Raw genomic sequence first — 22,695 nt, 5'->3', positions numbered from 1 at the left:
AACTCACACAATTCGATAGGGTAGAGGGAGCTCCTCTAAAACATGCAAAGGATCTGGATGCTGGGTAGGCCCCGAGTCAACTCCACCAAAATTTCTCATGGAGTCTTCTCAAGCAAGGGCATTTGTTCAAAGACAGCTATATGAATACAGACGTGGTCAGGGACCAAGATGTGAGAGGGAGAAAAAGGGGTGCTATAGCCTTCTATCTATGCCCTTTAAAGAGGAACATCTAATCTGAGCATCAGAGAATTTCAAGTAGCATATAGCATCCCAGTCACCATGTTCATTCCGATTACAAATAGTTTCATCTCTTAAACATGGCCTTCCCTGAGGCCTCTTCTGCTAACCTCAAGAAATTTTGTTTTCGGAAGATGTTTGCAGACGATCAGTTTTGTCTTGTTTAGAAAGCAGTTTCCTATAAGTAATAATTATATCCTGACAATACTTATTTAAAATTATAAATGGCACCGGTCTAGCAATAAATACCACTACAGGGGTGCCTGGGTGGCTCAGTTGGTTAAGCATCCAACTCTTGATTTTGGCCGAGGTCATGATCTCACAGTCAAGAGATCAAGCCCCACACTGGGTTCCATGCTGGGTATGGAGCCTGCTTTGGATTCTCTCCCTCTCTCTCCTTCTCCCTCTCCCTTGCTTGCATGCTCTCTCTCTCTCTCTCTCTCTCTCTCTCTCACTCTCACTCTCTCTCTCTCTCAAACATTTTAAATAAATAAAATAAATTTAATGCCACTACAGAAAAAAACTGCTTATAAGTGTCAGATCATAATTCTGACAACCATAACAATAATTTTCTAGTGCCTTCCCATCTTCAAAGCATTAATTAATTAGGCCTCAGAATAGCTCTAGATGAAACTTGCCTGCAGTGCAATCACTCAGCATATAAATAAAATCTAAGGAGTGGATCCTTGAATTCTGCCTCAAACCATAAAATAATTATGTTTCCCTCTTCAACCCTCTCCACTTGTACTCCAGAGTGAAGGAATTATAAGGAGACGGAGTTTAAGTGGGAGATAGAAAAAGACAGGAAAGGTAAAGAGGAGAAAAGGGATCATGCACAAGAGATGATCAGATCCTGATACCTGGGAGTTGTCTCCCAGGAACCAAGTCTGGAGATGCCTAAAGTCAGAGGAAGGTCAGGGGACAGAGGAACTAATTCAAAGTCTATGAGAAACCCTGGAGAGACAGAATATGGTTAGCTCTTGGAGTTAGAGGTAAATGGCAGCCCACAATGTAAGAGGCCACTGGTGAGGAATAGGTTGAAGGAAGGCTTTTTTGTTGTGCTTTTTGCCTCCCTCAGTTTGGCCTAGGTGGATTGCCACCTGCCCTGCCTTAGTGCCCTTGTGAGAGAGAAAACCAGCAGCTCCAGCCCAGGGCTGGCTGGGCTCCACGAGCTAAGGTCTGTGAGGGCCTGCTTGAGTGCAGAGGATAACCACTGTGGCTGTCCACCTGCTGTCTCTGAGCATTCCCTCCTTCCCCTCAACCCCCTTCACAGTTCATGGGCTGGCCTATTACAATGGGAGCAAAACAGTGTGTGGATGGGGAGTAGAAGTAAAATTATATGGAGCGGGAACAGACTGGACCCGTGTGTGGGGGTAAAAGGGGTGTGGTAAACTCAGAGGCTGTCTATCCTAAGGGGGCTTTCCTTCCAGTCCCTCTTGATTTTGGCCTAGGTCATGATCTCACAGTCATGAGATCAAGCCCTACATTGGTTTCCATGCTGAGTATGGAGCCTGCTTTGGATTCTCTCCCTCTTTCTCCTTCTCTGAACCTCCCTCTATTCTAAACCCCCTGATGTTTAACACCTCCCGTCTGGGGTTCTCAGTACTGCCATAGGTAGCTGATACCCCAGGGAATTCAAGCTCATAGGATAAAATAACAACACATCTGCAGAAGGAAGCTACCTGAGAGATGTTAAACTGGATGGCGTTTACCAGATGTAGCTGAATTAACAAACAAGAAGAATAAGACTTTAAACTAAGCAAAGTGAATATTCTGAAAGAGATGGGGACAGAAGGGCTTTGTTAAAGTAAAGCAGGTTACAGTTATAAAGAAGAGCCAACTGGAAACCTCAGAGTTAAAAATAACACTTTTTACATAAAGAACTCAGCAATGGGTTGGATATTAGAATGAACAGTGGATTAGAGAACTGGAGGATCTACCTAAAGAGATGTAGGATATCAACAGAAAAATTAAGAAATTGGGAGGGCAGACCCAGTCATGACATCAACATAATAGAGGCCCTACAAGAAAACAGATAGGGAGAAATAAATCTTTGTAGAAATAATGCTGAAGAATTAATAACAGCCACTTACTCAACATCATGGGAGTGCTTTCTTAGGGCTTGTTGAAAGCTGCAAGCTTAGCTGGACTATCCCCACTCACATAAAAACAGGAAATTTTGGGGCACCTGGGTGGCTCAGTTGGTTGAGCGTCTGACTCTTGATTTCATCTCAGGTCATGATCTCATGGTTCATGAGATCAAACCCTGCTTGGGGCTTTCCACTGACAGCACATGGAGCCTGCTTGGGATTCTCTCTCTCCTTTTCTCTCTGCCCCTCCCCCACTTGTGCTCTTTCTCTCTTTCTCAAAATAAATAAATAAACATTTTTTTTTAAAGGTAAATACTTGTAGTGTATGTACTATCAGATACATTGCTAGATCCCAAATATGTCATAGATAAAATCTTCCAAGAGAGACAAAACAAATGCATGGAACAATGACCAAATATAAAACATGGAAAAAATGATACAATTGAGTATAAAATTGGGTAATACAGTCCATAAGTTTTATAGGTTACGGTCTTTGGGATATACTTGACACCCATTCTTGTGAAGAAAATATGTAGGACAGCAGTTCCCAGTGTGCTGTGTGGAATATTTGTTGTATAGAGTGGTCTTGGTGTTCCATGTAAAAGACTTTCCAACTTGGCCATGGTTTGACTGCCTAACATCTGAGCTCCATTCCTATATGTTTGGGGAAATCCCTCATTTCATAAGTCTCTCCTGGAGCAAGAGCTCCTTCTTCTACACAAGTGGAACAGCAGCACCTGCTTTCACACACACACACACACACACACACACACACACACACACACACCAAATTCAAGCATGGCCTGTGGCCTCGGTACTACCAATCCAGACTTTGATTTGGGGGCAAATGATGCAGGGAAGCAGCTGTTCAGCAGCAACAGAGGCAACCTTGGTTTCCAGAAATGGCCATGGCAATGGGGTGGTGGCACTTAAAACCCTCCAAAGGCTTTCTGTTGCCCTTAGAGTAAAGCCCCAACCTCTCCCACATGGCTTTAAGACTCTTCGGGACTGTAATATTCCTCACATACTGTCAGCTTCAGTCAAGCTGATTTTCTCTTAATTTTTCAAACCTCCTTCTTGCCTTCTCCTTCCTTCCTTCCCTCCCTCCTTCCTCATACCTACTACACTGTTCCCTTTGTTTGGACATTTCTCTTGTTCTGGTTAATGTTACTCACTCGTTAGGATAATACTCAACCTGAAAATCTATGTCATGGACTTCTACAGGAACTTAAATATTAATGCAATTCCTTGTTTAATTGGCATTCCATAGGCAAACCTGTGATCTCAATGAGGGCACACTATATCAACATTGCCTAGTAATGTATCTCCTGTGCCAGAGCAATGCCTGGTACAGGACAGGGAGTCAAATATTTAATGAATGAACAAAGTCCATTGCCAAGCAGCTGGAATTTAGACTGTGTATTGTTCTGTACTCCTGGCCTGCCAATTATTATACCTCTCTTTAATGTTTCCCATGTTTTTATTAGAATTGAAATGCTCAATATAAAATTTAAATCATAAGCCTAAAGAGGAAAGTTTATATATTTGTGTGTAGATTATTGTTGGCATAATGAAATTGGTGAGATGAGGTATGTAAATCATGGTGCTTAGAAAAGTGCTTTGAGGGGCACCTTGGGGGCTCAGTTAGTTAAGTGTCCAACTTTGGCTCAGTTCATGATCTCACAGTTCATGAGTTCGAGCCCCACATCGGGCTCTGTGCTGACATCTCACAGCCTGGAGCCTGCTTTGGATTCTGTGTCTCCCTCTCTCTCTGCCCCTAGCGCACTCATGCGCACTCTCTCTCTCTCTCTCTCAAAATATAAATATTTATTTCTCTCTCAAAAAATAAATAAATAAATAAATAAATAAATAAATAAAATAAGAAGAAAAAAGTGCTTTGAATGCAAAATGCTGAGAATCTACAACTATAGAGAATAAACAGCTCCCAAGGGTAAACTGCTCTTTTCAACAAGATGAATACACTGTTCCAGGAAAGCTAGAAGCCAAATGGTGAGAGGAAATTAATATCTTACATGAGATGAACCATATAAACTTCTCCTTTGCCAGGGACAATTGGACTTATAAGTGTGTCTGCACACATGAAAGACATCAACACCGATTGGTGTGTCTGTGAAAGTGGAAAAGCACTGCCCAACCCAAAGCCCTGGTGGGACACCTCTGCTTTCTGCTGGGCCTGGTGCTCTGCAGGTCACAGAATACTGTTGCCCATAGTCTATGGAGGTGGATAGCCTGGGCGTTACTGTTCCCATTCTACAGTTGAGGACACTGAGGCCCAGAGAATTTAAGTGATTTGTCCAAGGTCACCCAGATAGTAGATGTCAGTGCCAGAAGTAAAAGCTAGGTCTATATATTTTTCTTCATTATGGTATAAATTTACATAAGATGGTTTTCTAAGGCCAAATCAGGCAGAGAGAATTTTAAACAGTCACATCAATAACTATAGGAATTATTTTAATGCTTATCTCTTTAAAAAAAAAAAGGTATAATCTGTGATTAAAGTAACTTCATTCCTTCTAGTAGTTATGAAAATTTGGGGATGAAATGCTTCATTTAATAGGACTTTCTAACCTCTAATAAGAAAGGGATTCATAGGGTGCCTGGGGGACTTAGCTGAACATCAGACTCTTGATTTCAGGTCAGGTCATGATCCCAGGGTCATGGGATCAAGCCCCATGTTGGACTCCACACTGAGTGTGGAGTCTGCTTAAGATTCTCTCTCCCTCTGCCCCTATCGCCCCCCCACCTCCTTCTTTCTTTTTCTCTAAAATAAATTAATTTTAAAAAGAAAGAAAGGGATTCAGAACTGCAAGGCCACTTTGCTCAGGGGAAGCTGTTTTCATACAATAGTCACATAATGGACCCTCCCAGCAGGCCTGCTTCACTCAGCTCAAAGGGTCTTGGCAGGTGGGTACAAGTTGAAGATACAGTGATGGTCACGGAGAGATTCAGTCTTGGAGAATGACTTTATTGTTTAAAAATCCTATAAATCTAATGTTAGGGTTGATTTATGTTCCCTCCCCCCCCAAAATATATGTTGAAGCCCTAAACCCTGGAATCTATGAATGTGACCTTATTTGGAAGTAGGGTCTTTGCAGCTGTAATCAAGTAAAGATGAGGTCATTCAGGTGGACCCTGGAAAAAAATCACGCTGGATTTTTTTAAAAGAGAGATAAGCATTAAAATAATTTCTATAGTTATTGATGTGACTGTTTAAAATTCCTTATTCCTGAATCAGCCTTAGAAAACTATCTTCTGTAAATTTACGCCATAGTGAAGAAAAATATGTAGACCTAGATTTTATTTCTTGCACTAAGAAGAGGGAAATTTGGATACAGACATGCACAGAAAGGGCATCAGCTTGTGAAACAGACACACAGAGTGTTGAAGAAATGAATAAAGTAATGCACCAAAGATGGCCGATGGGACTAAAACAAGCTCTGGTCTCTGACTTAGAAAGCCCTCTTCCAGATTCTTCTTGCCCTGTTTGCCACACATGCGAAACCTCCCTCCCCCCAAATATGGAGGCTGACAACTATAAATTACCCTTTCTGCTTGCATTCGGCACTCAGATCTTTGGAGAATCAGTCTCCTCTGAGCCTGCTGGCGTTAAATAAATCTCTGATCCACCAAGATCTCCGAGAGCCGCTTGGTTTTTCTGCCAGCATTCCGGCTGGTTCCGTAACATATTTGGTTCCCTGCCTGGGAAACCCAACTGCGCTGGCCCATTGTTGCCACCGGTTTGGGAGAATGGCGAGGCGGTGACGGAATGAGGGATCGCAAGGGACAAGGCGCGCCCTGCCCGAATTTTGGCAGCCTCCCTCTAGGTTGCCTCAGACTGACCCCCACTCCGCCATCCCCGCCAGACTCAAGGAGACTTGGCAGGTAAGGACCTGTACCCGATGTCAGAACTGGTAAGGCTGGGGCCCAATCTAGTCAGGCCCACTCGCAAGAGTGGAAAGGGGACTTGATCACTTCCTGGAGACCTCAGAAGTCTCACAGGTAGGAATTCTGTGGGAGGGAATGTAATAACCTCTGGTGTGTATGTGAATGTGAATGTGTGACTCGGTCTAACTTGCCTGCTGTGTTCGATTCTGTGGCTCCACAGGCGGGCACCCTTAAGATCCCCAAAAGCCCAAGAAGTCTGAGTGGGCTATCTGTGATTCCATGGTGAATGGCACACAGTCTATGGCGGCATCAGAATAGTTTCTGATTGTAAGTCACAAAGCTGAGACCGCTACCGCTAAGCGTCACCTAAGTTCCTTTGGGACACAGCCATATGGGCATCTGACTGGTCTCTTCATTAGAGGGGGCACCCCTATCCCTCTGTCTGTCTTTGCGACTCTGCCTCCCGGAAGCATTGTGGGGTCAGGACGGAGCAAGGAAGGGGTTTTTGGGAGACTGGAATTGGGATAGCCCCTGGCATGTTGGGGGCCCGTGTGAGTTGAAATGGCCCACTTTTGGTGTGTGGGGGGGGCCCTCTGGGGGAACCTTTGATGTCCCGATGGTCCGCTGCATCTGGCATATTGTCTCCAGAGACCCAGGTCAACCTGATCAAATTCCATGCATCAACTCCTGGCTTGAAATTTCCCGAAATGCTTTGCCTTGGGTGTGATTTGTCCATGGCGGGTGGAGCCAGGCAGGAGTTTTGGCCACTTTACCTGGAAACTCACCCAGAGAGCCAAAGAAGTGACCCACCGCTCCCCTAGTGTTTACAGGAGACAGAGGAAGATATCATCTTTCTTCCTCCTTATGACTCATCAGGGTCCCTCCCCCTTGCCCCTGAGCTTGAAACTCCTCCCCGCCTGTCTCTCCATCACCGCTGCCCATCTCTCTTCCCCTCCCACATGTGCTGGTACCAAGAGGCTCTCCTCCAGAGACCAGAGCAGGGGCTGAGAAGCCCATAAATATGCCCAGTAGCAAGGGGATTTCCCCCCATGCCCCTGGCATTATTATAAGAGACTTTGCGAGACTTAAACCCTGTTTGCTCCAGATGCACAAAAGAGCCAGGACAAAAGGATGGGGAAGGTCTAGCCGCCAAAAGGGGGGAGGCCCAGAACCTCCTTAGCAAGTGGTCAATGAACCTACTGCAAGGGAAGGACATTAAAAAGAATAAGTGTCCCAACCAGGGAAAGTCCCAGAAATCCAGCCGATATCAGGAGGAACCCCAAGAAGGGGACCTTATTGGTCTAGCCAAGATAGAATCAGACTAAAGGGGACACTGACTCTCTCTCCCTGTTCCTCTGCCTAATAGATGTGAGGGATTCTCCCTCATTTCCCAGGTTAACAGCTATAATTGGAGCCAAATGTGGTTAGTCTACCTTGGGACAGGGACTTTAAGGAATATTCCCAAGCAGTTGCTGCTTCTGCCTTCCCCTCCCCCTCACGTTTCTGTACCAACTTGGGTGTGGTCCTATACAATCCTCAGTGTCTCAGGCACCATTGGTTCCTCCTCCCACCCTCCAGGTCAAGGAGCAAAGTGCACCCCCTTGGACCACCCATTTCAGATACCTCCACTGGTGCCCCAGGTGAAAATTGACAATGGGGAAAAATGGATTGACTTTTAGGTGGACACAGGTGAAACATATTCAGTGTTTAAACTAATTTAAGTTTGTTGGACCTATCTTTAAAGTTATCAGCAAAGGTCAAATAAGCTCATGTTATCTCTGTTGCAATTTGTTAATGATAGTTAATTTTGTCTGTCTCAAAGTTTTCATGGGTAATTGTTAACATAACTTTCAAGGTCCTTGGTTACCTGAAACTTTCCAAATAGGATGGAATGCTAAAGCTTTGATTATTGAACATAGGTTTGTGTTTTTAACTTCTTATTGCTAAGAAATCAAGGCTATTCATACTTATTGGAAAACATGCTTTGTATTTAATTGGTTCACGAATTTACCATCTAAAAAAATTCTGATGTAAACACCTCTCAGTTGGTTACTAAGTCCTCAGTTGGAGACTAAGGTTTCCTAAGAGTTAAAATCCTGCTAAGTGTACTTAAGACTGATGGAAATAAAGAAAGCAATCCTGTATGTAGGAAAGTAGGAGGTATGTAAGAGATATAAGGAATGGAAATACAGTTTTATTGAGGGTAGAAGAAAGTACTTTTGTTCTAAATGAGACTGGTTATTTGGAGAGAAATGGCTTTGGGACAAAGTTTGAAGGCAAAGCAAAGTTGTAGAAGGTTCATGAAGGGAAATCTTTGGAAAGGAATTTTATGTGTGCTCAGGATGGACTAAGGTTGAGATGAATGGAATTTTACAAGTACACTGGTATAAGGTTGAAATTCTGCTTTTCTCTGTGCTCAAATTACAAAGTTTTCTTGGACCGTTGATCTGCTCTTGATAAGACAATGCAAACAAAGGTTTGTCTTCCGGGAAAGCCAAAGTTTTAGGTTTCATTTCTACCAGGTCTTTGATTACTTAGTTAAAACTTCTCAATGTTAAAGGAGCTAGTTTTTGGTAACAACTATATAATGCTATACACTCACCTTTGGGATCTTTTATTGCCACCTTGGTTGAGTAAATAAAATTTTAAGATCTGTAATGATCTGTAATCCTATTTAGGATGTGCTTATGACATCCTGGGGTTTTAACAAATTTCCCAGGATTTGAATGGCAGGTGAAGTCTTTTTGACCAATTGGGCACTTTTATTTGGGATGCTAAGTTACTTGGAAAAGCACTGTCATACAATGGTAACCCTTAGGTTGTATTGCACAGGTAAAAATGCTGTAACTGTCCAAATATATGCAGTTCCTAAAGTTTTAATGTTTTGGTATAATGTCATCACTTAATATTCTGATTACTTGAAGTGTTATGCATCACGGAAATAACTGAATTTCTTAGTCAATTGCATCATAATGAACTTTCATCAGATCTTTAACAATGTCTATTTCTGAGATTTTGTTATTTATAATTGTTCTTATTCTCTCACCAAAACATGTTTCTTCTTCAAGGAGATTTATAAAAAGGACTTTGGGGACAAATGCAGGTATTTGACATCTTTAAGATTAGTACTATAATGGGTAAGAATTTCCAGAACTAAAAAGCTACATTCTAATTGAACAAGGATTAAGAACATGGTGATTAAATGAACTGAGGAAGATTATAGTTTTGTGATTCTTGTTAAAAATATTGCTGGTTCTCTAATGTTTCCTCTTACAGATTAAGGAAACTTTCTCTCAAGATATCTATGATATACAAAAATGTCATAAAGTATTCATTTGTGAACTGAAGCATTCATCTTTTCTCTCTACATAATTCCCCTGAAATTCAAAAACTCTCTGAGTATTCTTTCTTTCTGACAATTACAATTGTTTGCATAAGTTCAATAAGAATCTGTTCATCTTATAACTGGTCACCATTGGAAATACTGGTTATTTTACCAAAGTTTTGACTGGAAGGTCATATTTGAGAGTGACATTCATAGACTCAGATATGACCAGACAACTTTAAGGAACTAAGGTTGGCTTTATGAAACATGGAGCCATAAAGACCCTTGGAAATGTTGGCCTGATACCTTGCTTACAGAGCTCCCAGCAGCCCCACCAGGTGAGTAAAGAAGGTCACTTCCTGGCAGATGCAGGAACCTCAGGATATCTTGGGGACCTCATGAAGAGGAATTTGCCCAATTCTACAGGTATTGCAGGCCTGTCTGATGGCAAGTATTTGGTTTGGCTTCTAAGGCCTGGAGAGGCTACTAAAAGTTCAACCTGGAGATTCCTTATGAAAGGTTCCAGAAAAGCAAACTTCAAAAGATCCTCATGATCAATCGCTATTCTTGCTGGGCTTATATAAATAATTAGGCCAGGTTTATTAAGACTGGACTTGTTCTACAAATGCATTGGTCCCAATTTGGCTACCTCTGGAAAGGGGGGTTTTTAGAGAGAAAAACTATGTTTCAACAATGCACCATTATGGATATTAAATTCTAGTTGTGACTGTCTTTAAATGTTTGTTGTTTACCTAAACTAGACAACTTGAGGTAAACTGCAGAAAAATCGTCACAGTATTTCATGTATAGACAATCTGTGCTTGTTATTCTGTGGGGATAATAATAAGACCCCATGGGCATATGATTAAACAACTAGAAAACAGGATGGCTCTCTAAATATGCAAACCATATCTTCCCTAAACCTGATCTGACAGTTATCAGAAACCCGCCCCTTTAGAAGACTTGGAGGTGGACTTTACAGATATACAACCAAATAGAGGATTCAGTTTCAGGTTATCACCCCATGGGTCCATCACTCCAGAGTTAAGAAGGCCAATTCAGAGGAACCCACAACCTGGAGAAGTGATCCAGATCCATTGAACCCACTTAAACTGACCCTCAAAAAGACACTGGCCCCTGAGATCTCCAGCCCTGCTCCAGCCACCCCCCAGAAGCTGGCTGGCCTGTGCACAGCAGAAGCTTGAGGAATCAACGTGTGGACTGAGCCCAGGGGTTCGGATGCAACTCTGCCAGCCCTTGCCCCTTACTGATGCCATAGCCCTGATCTTGCTTCTTGCTGTTGGACTGAGAGAGACTGCACCAACAAGCTGGACGTGGAACGGATGGCAGACTCCCTGGTAACCTGACAAAGCCAAAAAAACTCCCTGGCAGCAGTGTCCCTCCAAAATAGGCAAGCCCTCAATCTCCTCACTTCAGAAAAAGGAGGGACTTGTATCTTTCTGGGGGAAGAATGTTGCTAATTTGTAAACCAATCAGGAACAGTCAGGACTAAAGTTAAGGAACTCAAGGAAAGAATTCAACATAGGTAACAGGAAAATATCAGTCAGTGGAGAAGATGGGATCTCACAGACTGGGCACCCTGGCTCCCTGCCCTGGCAGGGCCCCTCCTTTCCACAATTTTACTTGTGACCATTGGCTCCTGCATACTAAATACCCTGGTACATTTTATTGAAAACACTGTTGCTCGCCAAACTGCAGCACGTATCTTAGCCTTCCGAGAGTACAACCTGTAAAACTGAAAGGTGATGCCTACTGAAAGTTTTTTAAAAGGCATCAAAGAGGGGAATGTTGGAGAAATGAATAAAGTAATGTGCCAAAGATGGCCGATGGGACTAAAACAAGCTCCTTAGAAACCCCTCTTCCGGGTTCTTCTTGCCCTGTTTGCCATGTGCATGAACCCCCCCCCCCCCCCCCCGCCGCCCATATATGGAGGCTGACAGCTATAAATTACCCTTCCCACTTGGATTCGGCACTCAGATCTTTGGAGGAAATGGTCTCCTCTAAGCCTGCCAATGTTAAATAAATCTCCAATCCACCAAGATCTCCAAGTGCTGCTTGGTTTTTCCACCAGCGTTCCAGCCTGGTTCTGTAACAAAAGCACCATGTGACAACAGGCAGACACTATGGTGATGTAGCTGCCAGCCAAGGAGTACTAAGGATTGATGTCCACCAGCAAAAGGTACAAAGAGTCAAGAAAGGATTCTCTCCAGAGTTTCAGAGGTAATGTGGCCTGGCTGAGATCTTGATTTCAGACTCCTGGCCTCCAGACTCCAGGCCACCTCCTTTCTGTTGTTTCAAGCCACCCAATTTGTGGTACTTTGTCATAGCAGACCTAGGAAATTCGTATGCCTGGTACAGAATCTAGGTTAGGCAGCTTACCATTTAAGGCAGTGCTAGCTTCATCAGGGCAATATGGCCCTGACCATATTTCTTTTCCAGGGTAAAGCAGTGGGGAAATGAGCTGTGTTATTTAGAGCAAAGACAATGCAAAGTTCTGCAGCTAGCTGAGAGAGAGAGGGAGAGAGATGGAGGGAGAGAGAGAGAGAGAAATCAGTGAAGTTAGCATAAACAGGTCCAGCACTAAAATAAGGATAGACTATAACAAAATAAGCCAGAAGAGCAACAAGAGTGTGTTGGTAACTGAGTGTTTGCTGCATCCCTGAACAACAAAGAGACTACATAAACTGAGGGCTGTCCCTCAGAAATGGGTAAAACATCATGGCTTCCTTTTTATTATTATGAAATATTTTAGATATGTAAACAAGTATAGAAAATAACGCAACACCTGTGTGCCCACAACTCAGCTTAAGAAACAACAACAACAAAAAAAACAAGGGGCGCTTGGGTGGCTCAGTCAGTTAAGCATACAACTTCATGCTCAGGTCATGATCTCACAGTTCTTGGGTTCAAGCCCCGTGTCCGGCTCTGTGCTGACAGCTCAGATCCTGGAGCCTGCTTCGGATTCTGTGTCTCCCTGTCTCTCTCTCTCTCTCTCTCTCTGCCCCTCCCTCACTCATGCTCTATCTCTGTCTCTCAGAAATAAATAAATGTAAAAAAAATTTTTTTTTAGAAACAAAAAGACAATTAGAATTCTCTATTTGCCCCCACCCTAAAGTAGCTAGATTCTAGACTGTCCTCAGATGTCCTTCATCCCCCAGAGTAATCATTTTGGGGAGACAGTTCTTCATGGGTCTCTTGATTTCTGCACATCTTACAGGGAGACACTGACTGAATTTTTTTCTATACTATTGTCTCAAGAATATTTGTATAGCAAACAGCCTCAGAAGATAGAGTGTCAGTCTCTGGAGCAAAGGTGAGGCAGGTTTGCTGCCCATTATAAAAGATATGCATTCCCTAAGCTCACAGTTCCTCTTCTGTTGTGCAGCCTACCCATATATGGGCAGCAATCTGGGCCCATTCACATCACCTTAGTGGTACTTGATGGCAAGAGGAACTGTTGCAAATGTGCTGATGTTCATGCTGCTTGCTGTGACAAGAGGAATAAAGTCCTTTGTCCCTAACCCAGAAGTCTGTCTTCCATAGTATCAATGAAACTGTGGCAATGGGGGTAAATAAAGTCTCAGCTCCTTCAAAGCTTTTGAAAACAATTACCTTTATTTCATTTTATTTTATTTTTACTAGTTTTCTTATTTTTGAGAGGCAGAGAGAGACAGAGCATGTGTGGGGGAGGGGCAGAGAGAGAGGGAGACACAGAATTTGAAGCAGGCTCCAGGCTCCAGGCTCTCAGCACAGAGCCCGACGCGGGGCTCGAACTCATGGACTGTGAGATCATGACGTGAGCCGAAGTCGGACTCCTAACCAACTGAGCCACCCAGGTGCCCCTAAAGATAATCTTGTACTTGAGGAGTTCATGATCTAGTCAGAGAGACAAATGATGTTATCACCAACAGCATAATGTGATGATGTTGTGGTAGCAATGTAAGCAGGTACTGCGGGCACACAAGGATCAAAGTGGCTATCTGTGTGGGGGAGTCAGGCAATACAGCACAGAAGCTGGTTGGTCATTCCCCCAACTGTAGTTAAGTTGGACTTGTCCACATAGGTCCTGTCATTGCCTGCCTGTGCACATGACCTTGACTCATTAGAGAAATTTATTGTATCTGGGAAGGTGCTCAAGATGATCTAGTCCCAAGATACTATTTACAGATGAGGAGCCCAAAACATAGAGGTGGTGTGACTTCCCCAGGGATACTCAGCTATGGAAGAATCATGACTGGAACCCAAGCTTCTTGCATCCCAGTCTGCACACAGTGCTTGGTCAGATCATGGTATTATCACCATTTTGAATCCCTGACTCCATTGAGCACCACTATGGATATAGGCTTCTCCTATTGTTTCACTGTGAAATCAAGAAACTATAAACACCATGAATGAAGGAAAGAAATGAGCCATAGAATAGGAGATGTTATTGGTACATATATAACAGACAAAACATCAGGAGCATGAACATATAGAAATCACAGAAAAACAGAACAACTCAACAGAAAAATAGGTAAAGCCTATATGAAGAGCAACTGCAGAGGTGAAGAATGACCAAAGAATATGTGTAAAGATGTTTAGCCCTCTACACTCACAGAAAGGTAAAGCCTCAAAAGTATGATACCACATTTTCAAGGATGCAGAGAAACAGGAACTCTTGCATATCGCTTATGAAAATGTTATTTAGTACAACCACTTCAGAGGGCAAGTTGGCAATCTCTGCTAAAGCTGAATATGGGTTCACATTACATGCCAGCATTTCCACTGTTTATACCCAAGAAGAACCCTCTTACATAAGCACAAGGAATTATGAACAAGAATGAAATAAATAAACTATGATATGGACCAGTATGGGTCACTGAAGAATATCAATTGAGAGAAAGAGCAGGTTGCTGAAGAATACATACTACGTGATCTCATTTACATAAACTTTGTAAACAAGCAAAACCTTTCTTTCTATCTATCTATCTACCTATCTATCTACCTATCATCCATCTGTAGTAAAATATACATACACAGAAGTGATAAGCACCAAATTTAAGATTATTGTTTTCAAGGTACACCTGGCTGGCTCAGTCGGTTAAACATCTGACTCCTGGTTTCAGCTCAGGTCATGATCTCATGTTTCTTGGGTTCAAGCCCTGCATCAGACTCTGTGCTGACAGTGTGGAGTCTGCTTGGGATTCTCTCTCTCCTCTTCTCAGTGCACCTCCCCAGCTCGCTCTCTCAAAATAAAAAAAAATAAGCATTAAAAAAAAAAAAAGGTAACTGCTTCAGATTCTGTGTCTCCCTCTCTCTGACCCTCCCCCGTTCATGCTCTGTCTCTCTCTGTCTCAAAAATAAACATTAAAAAAAAAAAAAGATTGCCTTTAGTATGCCCACTTCATATCCCAGTGCTCTTAACTCAGGGGATGTTTGATGAATGTTGGAGAGATCGTGGAAGGGTAGCAGGAAAGGGTGGAAAGAAGGAGGGAAGGAAGGAAAGATCAAAGAACCTAAACACTCCCAAGATATACACCTTCTGAAAATAACATAGTTACTAAAACAACACACATTAGGAAAAGCAAATTCTATTTTAGCTATTTTATAAGTAGACTCTGTTTTTCAAGATCACACAGGAAAACAGGGCCATGCTTAATAATGGAAACCAATAATCTCTGATTTATAATCTGATGTTCCAACTAATAGAGCCTACAGCCTCATTAATTTAGCAAAACCAAACCAGATTTTAAATTAAACTCATTTTCATCCTCTTTATGCAACAGAATTATATTACTTATAATTTTGAACTTTCCCCTATTGACATGTTCCAAAAGATTAAATTGGGAGTCTCAAAGCTTTAAGATCTTTCATAATTGTGATCTATATAATATCAGTAATGAGAATACTTAAATAATTTTTCTCCCTTAGCTATAACACAACCCCTTACTTGTAAAAAACATAGAAAGAGGGGCGCCTGGGTGGCTCAGTCGGTTAAGCAGCCGACTTCAGCTCAGGTCATGATCTCACCATCCGTGAGTTCGAGCCCTGCGTCGGGCTCTGTGCTGACAGCTCAGAGCCTGGAGCCTGTTTCAGATTCTGTGTCTTCCTCTCTCTGACCCTCCCCTGTTCATACTCTGTCTCTTCCTGTCTCAAAAATAAATAAAACGTTAAAAAAAAATTAAAAAAAAACATAGAAAGAAAATAAGATATAGATATAGATATATATATACTGTATATATATATACTGTATATATGTATATACTGTATGTATATATATATATATATATATATATATACATACTGTGTGTGTGTATATATGTATGTGTGTGTATATATATATATATATATATATATATATATATATATATACATACATACAGTACCCCCCCCCCTTATCTGTGGTTTCACTTTCCACAATTTTGGTTACCCATGGTCAACCACAGTCCAGAAGCAGATAATTCTCCTTCTGACATATGGTCAGAAGGTCCACAGTAACCTAATACTATGTCATGATGCCTATGTCATTTGTGTCAAGTAATCTCATCATGTGAGAATTTTATCCTCTTACATCATCTCAAGAAGGGTGTGTACAGTAGAGTAGGGTATTTTGAGTCACAGAGAGACAATATTCATGTAACTTTTATTACAATTATTGTTATATTGTTCTATTTTATTATTAGGTATTGTTATCAATCTCTTACTGTGCCTAATGTATAAACTTTATCATAAGTGTGTATGTGTGGGAAAAAGATGCTATAATAGGGTTTGGTACTATCTGCAGTTTTCGGCATTCACTGCAGGTCTTGGAACATAGGCCCCATGGGCAAGGGGGGAGCACTGCTAGGTGCTCATGACAACAGAAAAAAAAGCAATAGGAGGGAAAATCTTGGCTCTTAAGAATGGTCTGTTACAAGGTGTCACGATCCATTATGCATGGTCAACACTGTCCTTCATTCACTTTTGCCTTTACATGGCGTATTTCACTGCTGCAAATATAATCCAATCTTCTCAGTTGTGTGTTAGCCTCTGAAAAAGCAAAGCAAAATTTCAACAGGACTCTTTATCCCTTCCTGGGGGCAATGCGTTATTTATTTGTCTCAAAAAAAAACTGCCCAGTTCGATCTCCTACTCTAATATATTTTTCTGCAATTTATTATGTCAGTATCTCTGAGTTTGTTTTTATTATAATTAGTAAGATCATTATTAAATAATACAAAAGTAAGTGGATTACAAGAGCCAGACAAGGAATAAAATTAGGGTGTGGCAATGAGCAGTGAATGGGGTAACCATGGTGGTAATACATCTGTTCTCCCTACAGACTTCCTTCCTTCCAACCCAGTTTTAGCCCCAGACGACACGAGCTTCCAGACATGCTAGTGACATTTGGTGGTCTCAGGGTTGTGCATCTCATAATAATGGGCAGTTGGCAAGTTGCTGACAAACGTGGTCATCCACTAGATGGTTTCGTTGGAACAGTACTTCCCAAAGTGTAGGCTCCAAGTCATGTGCATCAGAATCCCGCAACATGCTTAAGATGCTTACTTTTAAGTTCTATTCTTGATCTGCTGAATCAGAAATTTATAGGGGTGGGCTTGAGGGATTTGAATGCCAAAAAAGCACGCTAAAATTTAAGAATCACTGTCTTAAAGTGTGAAAAAACAATGGAGGGAAATCCCTTCTGGTACTAAGTACCTAAGAAGGGAAGAGGAGGCTGCATTTCTAGGTCCAGAAAGGGGAGCAGACAGGCTAAAGATGAAGCTTGTCCAGTTCACAGCTCTCCTTAGGTTGTACCTCAGTTCTGACTGCTGTAGATTTAAGCCAGCCTAAAAGTGTGCTTTTAAATCATGTGCTGCATGCATAATGCTGGTGAGTGTTCATATTATGCACCACAAAAGTGAGCTTGCTTCTGAGCTAATTCATTCTGTCAACACTAGGGATACCAAACATAAAGTTTGCACCTTCCTAAAAAAGTGCAGGATGTATTCAGCTGCCTCCGCCTATCGCCTATCGAAACTCCCCTATACATTCCCAGACTGGCTAATGTTGACCCATAGGTAGGGACGTCTTTATGCCCCCATTCAGCAGGAAGAAATTACAGAAGATGAGACCTTCTGCCTCCAGCAACTTTAAAGATTTAAGCGTCAAAATTGTTCAGGGGGGATAGGATGAGGGATCATAAGGTAAGATGAGGGCAAAGCACAAGCAACACCCTCCCCCAGCCCCCCGGGTGGGATATGTGTGACATTCCTCAGGCACTCCTGGCTGCCCAAGAACAAAGGAAAGGGGAAAACAAATGATTAACTGATAGAGATCACTGTCATGCAGGACTGGAGTCTCCATCAGTTTACAATATGTCTTAGTAAATTACAAGAAAAAGGCAATCTTATCAACAGCCTAGTCTCCAGAGACCTATATACTCTGTTTCCTGGAGCCCCTAGTATCATCCTCCCCTCCATATGATGTGGGGAACAAAGGCAAGAATAAAATTTAAATAACATTAAATTTCCTTATAACCTGCATCCCATTGACAAATACTTGAGACAAACACAAAGTATAACATTTCTCCAGGAACTCCCTCCTGTCTTAATGTTAATGCCTTACTAAAGAGAAAACATCCTTAGTTGGAAAATAGCAAGGCGTCCAGTATCTTAGGAGTACTCTTTAGCATATGAAAGTCCTTTTGGAGACCTCCCTTTTGCCTTTACTTCCCCCAACTCTATAGTATATAACTAGTCTTCAAAACCCCAGTGCAGTGCCCACAGTTCCTGTTCCCATGCTTTAATAAAACCATCTTTTTGCACCAAAAAAAAAAAAAAAAAAAAAAAAGCTAGGCAGGTAAACAGTTAAAATACCATGTGGTTTACAAGGAGGTACTCACACCTACTAGGAGAGTTATAGGCAAGAAGATAGTAACAAGTGTTGGCAAGGATGTGGAGAAATTGAAACACTTATATATTACCAGTAATGTAAATTGCTAGAATGTAAAATGATGAATCTCTTTGGAAAACATTTTGGCAGCTCCTCAAAAAGTAAAACACAGAGTTACCATGTCATGTAACAATTCTACTCCTAGATATACACTCAAAAGAATTAAAAACATATTCATACAAAAACGTGTATATAAATGTTCATAGCAGCATTGTTTGTAACAACCGAAACAGCCAAAAGGTGGCAACAACCAAAATGTCCATAAACTAAAAAATATATTTAAAAAATGTGGGATATGCATACAATGGAATATCATTTAGCAATAAAAGAAATGAAGCATTGATGCATGCTACAACATGGAAGAACATTGAGAACATCATGCTGTGTGAAATAAGCCAAATACAAAAGAGCATATAATATGCCATAAGTCCAGAATAGGTAAATTCATAGAGATAAAAATCAGTTTAATAGTTACCAGGGATTAGGGGAAAGAGGGAGTGAGGGGTCATTGCCATGAGTACAGGGCTTCTCTTTGGAGTGATGAAATATTCTGGAAGTAAATAGTGGTGATGGTTGTATAATTCTGTGAATACTGAATTGTACACCTTAAGAGTGGGTTGTGTGGTGTGTGAATTATAGCTCAATTTTAAAAGTGATGGAAGAAGTGTCCAAGAAAAAAATAATAATTGACTACATGAAAAAAATGCTTTGTTGTTGTCTATAGGAAAACTCACTTCCATTTTCTTCTACTCAACACTTCTGATACCAAATGGGTGGGTTTTCCACACATCAAGTAACACTGTGACACCAGCTGGGTGTCCTGCAGTTCAGTTTAGGTCTAGCTGGTTTCAGCATCAGATCTCAGAGGTTAAGGGCTCAGTCCCACAAGGCTGCCCATCGCCTCATTTAAGATGTCAGTTGCATGGCATCTGGATGGCTCATTTGGTTAAGCATCCAACTCTAGATTTTGGCTCAGGTCATGAGCTCACGGTTCATGAGATCAAGCCCTGAGTCGGGCTCTGCCCTGACAGTGTGGAGCCTGCTTGGGATTCTCTCTCTCCCTCTCTCTGCCCCTCCCCTGATTTAATGCACATTCACATGTGCGCTCTCTTTCAAAATAAATAAACTTTAAAAAAAGATGCCAATTGCACATCCAGGTGTTGGGGTAAATCAGAAAATTCCCAGAGCCACTAAAGGCCTTTTCATATAGGAGGATGCCAAGATGGAATTGACATCTGAGGGGGCAGAGTCCTGGGGATAAGACTAGCTAAGGTACTGTTGATGAGGAGATAAACTACGAGAACTATGACAGCATCATTGTAGCGGGGAGAGTCTGGATATGGACAGAGTGAAGGAGGTAGAAGCAATAAAACTTGATGACCTATTGACTGAGAAAAGCTAAAGAAGTAGGAATCAAGGATGACTCTCATCTAATGGTTGTCATTAGATGAAATGGCTGCATGCTGAGGCCATTCAAGAAGCAAAGAAATTTAGAGGAAATTAAAGATGAAGAGAATGATAGATTCCATTTCTGACAGGTTGAGATTGGGGTGCCTATGGAACATCCAGAACTTAGGAAGGAGGTCTGCACTAGAGGTAGGGTGTTGGCATTTATCGGCTGTACCATAACTTCCATGGAAACATGTAGAGTTTAGGCACAAGGAAATGTTCCCTTCATGAGCAAGTGCTTCTTATCAAATTAATTACTCTTGGACTGTTTCAACATTAAAATAGCAAAGTGGTTTAATGAAGAATGATATAAGAGAACCAAAGAGTAGCATATGATATCCATGTGGTTCTGCTTCCCCTCAACTTTCATTTTTTTTCAAGTTGATGTATTTATTTTGAGAGAGAGAGTGTGCATGGGAAGGGAAGAGGCAAAGAAGAAGAGGGAGAGAATGCCAAGCAGACTCTGCAGTCAGCACAGAGCCCAGTTCAAGGCTCCATGTCACGAACTGTGAGATCATGACCTGAGCCAAAACTGAGTCTGGCATTAAACCAACTGAGCCACCCAGGTGCCCCTCAGTTTCTGTTTTCAATATGTATAGTTCTTTAGGGTTTAAATGCAAGATTTTCTTGTTTCATTTCTTCTCCCAATAAAGAAGCTTTCAAGAGAACACTAAGGCTTTCATACAACATTGGGGTGGTGGGGGGAGTCTCATGTGAAAGATCAAGTTTTACTTTTTCTTTCTTACCTTGTCTTTTTTCTATTTTGTTCTTTCCATTTAGCCTATGGTATTATAAAAACTGAAGGAAAACACCAAAACTATCTAGATCGAGGGCCACAGTTCAATTCAATTTTCTGTCTTTAAAACAGCATTGATAGTGTTAAATCCTTGGGTTGAAATGCGTATTCAGAAGGAACCATGGAGCTGCTGATGTAGAAAAGCATTTTGTCTCAGGGATTGATTTATGCCTCAGAGCAGGGCAAAGAGAAGAATTCTCAGCCCCTATGGTATCTGTTGCTAGGGGAGCATCAGGCCATCTGCTAGGCTTGAATAAAACGTGGCAATAACATTTTGGATTAAAGCACAGAATGATTTTCCAAAAACAAAATTAAAGTTTGTCAGCAATTGAGGAGCTTGTAGGTCTTTTTTTTTTTTTAAGGTATTTGAATCTGTAGTGTTTATATTCAATTTCTTTTTCTCTTGTGGACTTATTCCCAAAATCTTGTATTGACTGCCCAATTCGAAATATTCAGCCTGCCATTTGAAGCTTCCAGAATCTGGTTTCACCCAAGATGATGTCAGGTAGCAGTTATGATGCATATGCTGTGTGTGTGTGTGTGTGTGTGTGTGTGTATGTGTGTGTGTGTGTGTGTGTGTGTGTGTGTGTGTGTGATTTACTTTATCCCCCTCTCTGCCCTGGCTCCCAGGTGAATGCTGTGCGGGTATATGTGAACAGTTCCTCCGAGAACCTCGACTACCCAGTCCTCGTTGTGGTTCGCCAGCAAAAAGCGGTGCTGTCCTGGCAAGTTCCTCTGCTCTTCCAAGGACTGTAAGTGGATCTTCTCCTGGACAATTTTACATTTGGTTTCTTTCAGTGATTTAGATCTTAATTGGCATTTTCCCTAGTAAAGACAAATCAGGCTTTTGGAATGCTGACATTGTATGCTAAGGGCAAATAATGATCATGGCACATAGCCTGACCATTTCGAGCATGTTCAACTTCCATCCTCTTAGAATTCAGATAAACACTCTGCCTAGATTTGTAGCACCAGAAGAACTTTTAGCATTTTGATTATATCCAGAATATTCTATAGCTCTGGGTCAGTGGATTATCCACTAAGGATAGGGTTAGGCTCATCAGTCAACGTAAATGAGTAACACCTCCTTCATTCTTCAGAATGCCCACAGAGTATGCATTCTTCATTCCATAGTATTTATTAAGCACTACTAAGTTCTAGAGCTAAGAATACAGCAGTGGGAGGTGGGGGGAAGAAAAACAAAATCCCTGCCTTCAGGAAGTTTATATTTTTGCAGAGAAACTATGTAAGGTACTATATAGCACTACTAAGAAAAAAACCAGAAGACATTCAGACATATATACATAGTATGGTGTTAAATCATTTTTAGTGGCTGAGTAATTTGAGAATCAAAATAGTCACTCTCACAGCCTTGACTTGGGCTCTGGGGCGCTTTTTTTATGTTCCATTCAGTGAAAGCTTGAGTAGAAATATGAAATCAACTGGTTGTTTTACCAGGACAGTTTCCCCTTCAAAATGTGGTATATTTTCCTCCTTGAATTAGGAAGATCATTGAATATCATGTAGGCATGACTGAATTGAACTGGCCAGCACTGAGAAGTACTCAAATCCCTGTTATCACATCACACAAGATTATGCCAAAGACACTAGTTCTAAATCACTATCAATAGGTCCAGTCTGAAATTCAAAACATAAGGACTCAAAAACAAATTTGGAGAGAAATGAAATAAGATTGGCTTTTTCCCCTGCATGTTCACTGAGTCTCTTTCTCTTGTTTTTGCTGGTTTTTCCTTCCATTGGCTGCTACAGATACCAGAAGAGTTACAACTACCAGGAAGTGAGCCGCACCTTATGTCCCTCCGAAGCAACCAATGAAACAGGACCTCTGGAGCAACTGATATTTGTAGATGTAGCCTCCATGGCACCCCTGGGGGCCCCGTACAAACTGCTGGTTACCAAGATTCAGCACTTCCAGCTACAGTAAGCAGGACTTATTGTGG

At 41.6% G+C, this 22,695-nt stretch overlaps 1 protein-coding gene across 5 annotated transcripts in view; it reads left to right on the top strand.

Annotated features, from left to right (window-relative positions):
* Positions 1–22,695, top strand: part of SIDT1 (SID1 transmembrane family member 1) — a 116,942-nt gene that overhangs the window by 20,733 nt on the left and 73,514 nt on the right. For all 5 annotated transcript variants that reach the window (XM_058731380.1, XM_058731383.1, XM_058731384.1 and 2 more), the window contains 2 exons: positions 21,365–21,486; positions 22,505–22,675. In XM_058731380.1, coding sequence (XP_058587363.1) covers positions 21,365–21,486; positions 22,505–22,675 — 293 coding nt within the window. The remainder of the gene's footprint in view (positions 1–21,364; positions 21,487–22,504; positions 22,676–22,695) is intronic.

The sequence above is a fragment of the Neofelis nebulosa genome, chromosome 5, assembly GCF_028018385.1.
Source record: "Neofelis nebulosa isolate mNeoNeb1 chromosome 5, mNeoNeb1.pri, whole genome shotgun sequence".
Classification (NCBI taxonomy): Eukaryota; Metazoa; Chordata; class Mammalia; order Carnivora; family Felidae; genus Neofelis; species Neofelis nebulosa.
The sequence above is the reverse complement of the archived record's forward strand: the minus strand, read 5'-3'. Positions and strand labels throughout refer to the sequence as shown.